Source organism: Stegastes partitus, unplaced genomic scaffold (assembly GCF_000690725.1).
Source record: "Stegastes partitus isolate 25-593 unplaced genomic scaffold, Stegastes_partitus-1.0.2 Scaffold316, whole genome shotgun sequence".
Taxonomy (NCBI): domain Eukaryota; kingdom Metazoa; phylum Chordata; class Actinopteri; family Pomacentridae; genus Stegastes; species Stegastes partitus.
The window spans coordinates 460,666-468,282 of record NW_007578047.1 but is presented as its reverse complement, the minus strand read 5'-3'; the positions used below and the strand labels follow the sequence as shown (position 1 = coordinate 468,282).

Sequence of the window (7,617 nt, the reverse complement as noted above, 5' to 3'; positions counted from 1 at the left end):
TGAGATGTTGCTGCAATATTTCCACATAATGTTCTTTCCTCATGATGCCATCTATTTTGTGAAGTGCACCAGTCCCTCCTGCAGCAAAACACCCCCACAACATGATGCTGCCACCTCCGTACTTCACAGTTGGGATGGTGTTCTCAGGCTTGCAAGCTTCCCCCTTTTTCCTCCAAATCTAATGATAGTCATTATGGCCAAACAGTTCTGTTTTAGTTTCATCTGACCATAGGACATGTCTCCAAAAATGAAGGTCTTTGTCCCCGTGTCCATTTGTATACTGTAATCTGGCTTTTTTATGTTTCATTTGGAGAAATGTCTTCTTCCTCTCTGAGTAGCCTTTCAGCCCATGTTGGTACAGGACTAGTTTCACTGTGGATAATGACACTCTCTTACCAGCTTCGGCAGCATCTTCACAAGATCTTTTGCTTTTGTTCTGGGGTTAATTTCACATCAAAACACTTCATCTCTGGGACACAGAACCTGTCTCCTTCCTGAGTGGTATGATGGCTGGACATTCCCATGGTGTTTGTACTTGAGTATAGTTGTTTGAACAGATGAATGTGGAACCTTCAGGCATCTGGAAATTGTACCCAAGGATGAACCAGACTTGTGGAGCTGCACAATTCTCTTCCTAACATCTTGGCAGATTTCTTTAGATTTTCCATGTTGTCACAAAAGGAAGCAGTTTGTTTGAGGGGTGCCTTAAAATATATCAGCAAGTGTGCCTCCAATTAACTCAAATGTTGTCAATTAACCTACCAAAAGCTTCCAGAGCCATGCCATCATCATCTGGGCTTTCCCAGATAGTTTGAAAGCATAGTAATTTTAATGTATGTTAACTTCTGACTTCGAAGTAACAAAAGATTCTCTAAAAAATTCTCTCTCTCATTATTCTGGCATTTAGAAAATAGAAATAATTGTAGTAATCCTAACTGACCTAAAGCAGGAAAGGTTTAGTAACATTTAATGTCAAACAGTGAGAAAAAAAGGCCATGAGTCTTTTTATAGTGCATGTAAACTTTTTTTGAGTCACCAAAAATCAATTATTTTTTAACTGAACTACAGAGTGATTGTTTGCTGAAAATACTCAATATATAAGAAGTGTGGATGAGGGGAGGAGGTTGGAAATCGGGTTTGGGGAGAGCAGCAAGCCATAAAGTATGTACTGTAGACCAAAGCCCAGCTGAGGATTCACCCCCTTTAAAATGACTCACTTAATTCAACACAGGTGCAGCTAATTGATATTAGAAGTTACGCAATTAGTGAAATAGAGTGAATGTGTCTCAAATGATTGTAGTATAAAGAGACCTGTATTTGGAAGGTCCAGTCACTGGTGGATCAGTTCTACCGGATACAACTACACCATGAAGACTAAAGAAAACTCCAGGCAACACTGTGAAAAGGTTATGAAAAAGCATAGGTCAGGGGTGGATACAAGAAAATGTAATAAAGTGACAGAATATCTTTTTGTGTACAGGTAAATTCATCATTAAGGAATGAAAGCAATGTGTAAAACTGCTTGGAGCAAGTCACCCTCAAAAACTGAGTCGTGTGCTAGAAAAAGACTAGTGAGGGAGGCCACCAAGACACCTATGACTCCTCCTGAAGGAATGACAAGCTGTAGCAGCTGAGATGGGAGAAACTCTTCATCCAGAAACTGTTGTCTGTTCTTCACCAGTCAAAGCTTTATGGGATACAAAGAGAAAGACACTGTTGAAAAAAAAAACCCCCATAATTCTAGACTAGAGCATTCCAGATGGCATTGTGGAGGACTTTGAAATTGAAAGAAGGTATTTTTGGTCGGATGAGACCAAATTAAGCTTTTTGGCCATCGGACTAGACGCAGTATTTGTTAGACAGCAAACACAGTGGCAGTATCCTGATGTGGATATGCTTCTTTGGCAGCAGCCCTGGAAGGCTTGTAAAGGTAGAGGGTGAAATGAATGCTGCAAAGTACTGGGAAATCCTGGAACACAATCTGTTGCAGTCTGCAAGACAACTGTGACTTAGGAGAAGATTTGCTTTGCAGCAAGACAATGACCCAAAGCATCCAATCAAAGCTACATGAAAATGGTTTTATGACAACAAGGTGAATGTTCTGGAGGCCGAGTCAGAGCCCAGACCTCAATACAAGTGATAATTTGTGACTGGACTTGTTCATTCACAAACCCTTTCCAACCTGACAGAGTTTTAATTAGTTGGCATTACTTAGTATAAATCTTTTGTCTTCTTTACTATGACAATGATATTGTAAATTCTTGTCAAAAAAGTAAATTGTATTAATTAAACTGAACATGATTCAATATTGAAAAGCGAAAAAAAGGTGGAAACTTCCAAGAGAAATGAATGCTTTTCATAGGCACTGTATTTGTGCCCCATGTGAGCATACGAGTTTATTTAGAATCTACTATGATATAGAAATGTTGATTGATAGTATTTACAACACATTTCTATGCTTCTTATAATGATAATAGCTATTGTTAGCATGCAGATGCAATGTCGAAAGACAAATGGGACCATCCCATGCCATTTGTTGTTTTCAAAACAGAGCAGATGGTATACTGCAAAAAATGCTCCGTGGGATTTAGACAACACCACCAAGGAATTGTCTGGCCTTCTGAAATTCAAACACATGTTGTGTCATAAGGAAGTTTTTTTCAGCCACAAGAAGAACAAGGAGCAGATAACATGGATGTACAAAATCAGCAATCCTATGTATTACTTAAAACATTTCAAAACAATCTTAAAAACATGAGAAACAGCCAGTGTCCATAGATCCTATTATCAAACCAGAACCTATCCTTCACCGACAAAGCTCAATGTCAGACACAAGGATTACCGTCAATTATTTCTAAATCAATTTCTGATCTGAGTCCACCCTTTGCTATACAGTAGGTAAGACCTAGGATCCAAACTTTACCCATAACAGATGATTATTTTTCAGAAGGGGGGTACAGGCGCTGAGCCTTCGGTCAGACACAGTGCTGTATCGGTGGTAGCGGCGGCGGGGGAGGTGGGAGGAATATTTGGAGCTCAAAATTAATATCCCGATTCCAGCACAGCGAACGAATAGTTGGCTATTCGGATCCAGTCCTAGTATGAAAATCCATATTTTAAATATTCCCGGTCTTATTTGCACTTTGCCATCTTGCGTCCCAACATCAACACAAACTTAAAATGAATGTCAAACAAACTATGGTTACCATGCCTGTCAAAATAAACGTTTTTTTCAAAATAAAAAATAAGTCCAACCTGAGACGCACGATATACTATTTAATTTTGACCAGCTGTCCGCGACCCACCCAGAACAGGTCCGCGACCCACTTTTGGGTCGCGACCCACCAGTTGAGAACCCCTGTAATAGACTGTTTCAGCAGTTGCATTAGGCTCATGCACACATTTATCTTCCAGTGACAGACGTATAAAACACAATTCACACGCTGCTTTAAAATCTACACTCAGAGTATTTCTGTGTTTGTGGAAATCCAGGTTGATGGTAAGCGTTGCATCTAGTCAAAGCCTTCTGTACGTGTAGATGGTGTGCTGGAAATGTGACAGTGACAGCACTGTACAGCACAGTCACATCTGATCTGAGTACCAGGGCGCTGAACGCTGTCTGTGTGACTACAGCTGACAAAGCTGAGAACTGTAACAGCATCATCAAACATGAAATCTTTAGTTTAGGTTCCCCACATAAGTAAGTGGGAAATCAAAGAATTGAGTTAAAAGAAAATCATGTTAGGCACAGCCCAGTTGTACTGAATAGCTTGTTCTAGAAAGTTATAGAGGGTTGATTTTCTACCCAAGAAAAATGATATTTTTAAGGAAACAAGTTTAGTTGCTCATAGATACATCACTCGCTCATCTGAGAGATTGTCATCAATCTTGATAACGGTTCAATATAAGACAATGGTAGTGTTTAAGGTATCACATGAGCGTAAGCAGACCAAACCCCTACATCACATTCATCCCGTTTCGCTGACTTGCTTTCTTCCTGCCGATTCAAAAGTCCTCAAAGCAATATCAAATAATGAAACCATGTGTCTCTGCGGTCTGTGGACATGAGATGATGTTTCATGCCAACAGCATGCAGGACGTTATGTAAGGCTGTCAGAATGATGCAGAGTGTGGGTGGGGTAAGGACAAATAACTGCACATCTATGCCCATCACAGTTTTCTCCTTAGTTTCAGCTCCTACAATATGAGCAATCAATGAAGAGCTGCTATGTGGCTCTCCAATAGAACAGGAGCTGAGTAGATGGAGTTTAACTTTGTCATTGTCCTCTTATTGTAGTATTATTCTAAATCTAAATTTTCAGGATCTTTGGCTTTTGGGCTTCTGGTTGAACACAACCAACACCACCAGAATGTGTTTAATAGTGTTGTCTATGAAAAACAATGTGTTTAATAGACTAAGCACTGACAGTGGACAAACAAATAGATTCATTATGTATATTATGATCTACAAATAACTGTTAGTTGCAGCCTGTATCCAATGCTTAATGTCTAAAAAACAAGAACATCCCTGCGTTTGCTACCGAACAGTCTCTGTCCAGAGAGAGAAACCAGCAGCGGTCAGCTGGAAACCGTCCGATTCATCGGGAACAAGGAAAGCTGCTTTACCTTCAATGTCATAGACGTTCTGGAGGATGTCGTCAACGTTTAAGGGCTGGTCTTCTGAAAACTGGTATGTTTTAATACTGTAGTCCTCCATGAGATGATAGACTCCTTCCAAAGTGAAGAAACAGTTCCGCTCCTTCTTGTCGTCTTCGTAGACCAGCAGCGCGCTGCTCCATGTGAAATGCTTGAACATCGCGGTGAACGTCTCTGCCATTTTCACGTAGGACGGGGCGATGCGAGTCAGGTGGGAAAACTCGGTCTTCTTGTCTCCGAAGCCGGTGGCCAGGGCACCTGCTGAGATCACCGGGATTTCCCAGTGGGATGCCAGCCTCACCACCGCCGCCGCCTCGTACTCGCACACCGGACCCAGGATCAGATCCGGCTTCTGACTACACGATCTGTCCAGCAACGCAAACAGCGCATCATTGACACAGTCGGAGTTCTCAAATTGGATGTTGAAGCGGAACCCAGAGTACTGGCCCCCGTCTGCCTTCATCCTCTGTTGTGCGTAATCGATCGCTGGTGCGACTCTTGCGTTTGAGAACAGGAAGGAGTTATTTTTTGGCAAAAATACCAAAACCTCTATGTCCTCGGTGAAGGTGTTTGTCATAACTGGGTTCAGGACCATCAAAAAGTAGACACACAATGTGGTGAAGTATGGCATGATGCCACTTTCCAAAATCCCACTTCAGATAACTAACAAACAGTGTTGGAGAGGTACTCTTCAAATGTTGGCTCCACCTGGCAGCGCACATATAGTTGCAAACAGAAGCCCTCCGCCGTGGGTAAATGGCTTAATGGTAAATAACTGTATTTGTCTTTTAAAGGAGCGAATCTGCCAAATAGTGAGTGTTTATTCTGCATTGAGAGCCTTCGAAGGCTCCTGAACCTGCTCAAAATAATCTTTCAACAGTTGATCCTGCCAGGCTCGGAGATTCTTCCAGCTCAGTCAGCAGCCACCACACACGCTGGCTCCGGCCTGGAGTTTTGAAGCATCTTTTCAGGATTATTCCTGCGTCATCGGAGCGCTGCCCACCTCCTTCTTAAAGCGACACTGCTGCCGAGCTCACAATGAGCCACTTCAACACAGCATGAGTTAATGTAGGCTCGTTAATGGGAATTATGGCTCTGTACGCCTGAAACAGCCAACAAAACACACAACTTTCCTGTGTTTTTCAAAGGTGCATTTATTCATGATGCACAGTCATTAGGGCTGGCCTGGGCTAAAACAACAACAACAACAACAACAATTTATTAAACCTGGTAAAAAAGCATCTGGGGCACCCCATTTCTAGGGAAGACATGCTATAGACTAACTATAGTTTATATGGCCTGAATCCATTCAAGACAAGTAGTTGTGGTTTATTTGGCAGCAGCGAGGCCTGCTGCAGTCACAGCGCCGGTCAGCTGTCAGACACACAACAGAGGAGCAACTGATAAATGGCTTTACTGCACAGCCAAACTCACAGTGTACTGGAGGCAGACATGGACAGGCAGTTTGTATGTCTGGGGCTTATTTCTCACACTGGCCCTACACCAAGAAGGACGAAATGTCAGTAGCCACTAGTTATGATCAGCAATAAGCTAATCTTATTAATTTAATGACCTCTGCACTGAACAGACAGTACATTTTCTTAGCTGCTGTTTTAGAACTCAGCAGTTCACATTAATTTAATTCAGTTCAATTCAATTTTATTTGTATAGCACAGTTTACAACATATGCCATCTCACCGCACTTAATATAGTAAGGTGTAGACCTTACAAATTTAAAAAGAGAACCTAACAATCCAAAGTAGCCTTTGGACTCCCTCTGAGCAAGCGGTTGGCAACGGTGGGAAAACCTCCGACAGAACCAGGATCAGGAAAGGAGGCCATCTGCCTCGACCGGTTGGGTCAGAGTGGGGATGAGGGGGTGGGGGATAACAGGATAGCAGATGGAGAGCAGCAATAGAACGGAACAATAAATATGAATATAAGTATTTTGGGGGGTCAGTGAGGCCAGCGACTGGAGGTCAGGGATGTGAAGCTCCAGATCCAGAGACGTCTGCAGAGAGAACAAACACAGGACCTTGGGGCAAACACAGAGTTAGTGACATGTAATGGTGGGTAAAGCTGTATGGAAGGAAGAGAGAAGAGAGGAGAGGAGCTCAGTCCATCACTGGAGTCCCCCGGCATTCTAAAGCTATAGCAGCATAACTAAGGGACAGTTCAGGTGATCCTGAGCCGCTCTAACTATAGGCTTTATAAAAGAGGACAGTTTTAAGCCTAATTCTAAAAGTATAGAGAGTGTCTGCCTCCAGAGCCCAAACTGGGAGCTGATTTCATAACAGAGGAGCTGATAACTGAAGGCATTAGTGTGTCAGTAAACAGTAACCATTCACTTTCAATTATGACTTCACTACTCATGTACCAAAATGATAGTCTATATACGACCTTAACAAAACCCCTCACACACATACATTATTGGACATTTTGGGGTTTTGTTTATCTGTGTGATCACAGAAAATAGGCAAGAGGCTGGCTGCACACCCAAAACTTACACCTGAACTAACTCTCAACTTTGAACTAGGTAAGATTATTCATTTTATCATTTTCTCCAAAAAGTCTGAGTTGTTTGCTTTGCAACCCTAACCCTAACCTCAAGTGGTATAACTGTTATAGATACACTTTTATGTATTTGAGCTACATAGATTGTGTAATGTGATTGATATTCTGTTTCACTACATCTCACTAGGTATCCTGAGTCTGAGAAATGTAACTGATATTTTGGCTACTTACTACTTTGGAGAAAAATGTTTCAATTAAATCCCACCTCTGTTATATGAACTAGATCAACCTGAAACCCACCTATGGCGAACATTTACTCCAGCTGACGTGAAAGATGCAATATGTACAGGATGTGATAACGTGAGGTTGTTTTTGAAGTGGTCAGTATCGTATGCTGTATATTTATAGACATACATATCATCTATTTTTCATTCTGAAGTATTTTCG

General features: G+C 41.7%; 1 protein-coding gene across 1 annotated transcript in view; it reads right to left on the bottom strand.

Moving 5' to 3' along the window:
• Positions 1-5,458, bottom strand: part of npr3 (natriuretic peptide receptor 3) — a 43,346-nt gene extending 37,888 nt beyond the window's left edge. Inside the window, exon 1 of the mRNA XM_008283520.1 lies at positions 4,627-5,458. Within this exon, the coding sequence (XP_008281742.1) occupies positions 4,627-5,287 (661 nt within the window). The 5' untranslated portion in view covers positions 5,288-5,458. The remainder of the gene's footprint in view (positions 1-4,626) is intronic.
• Positions 5,459-7,617: the final 2,159 nt, after the last annotated feature.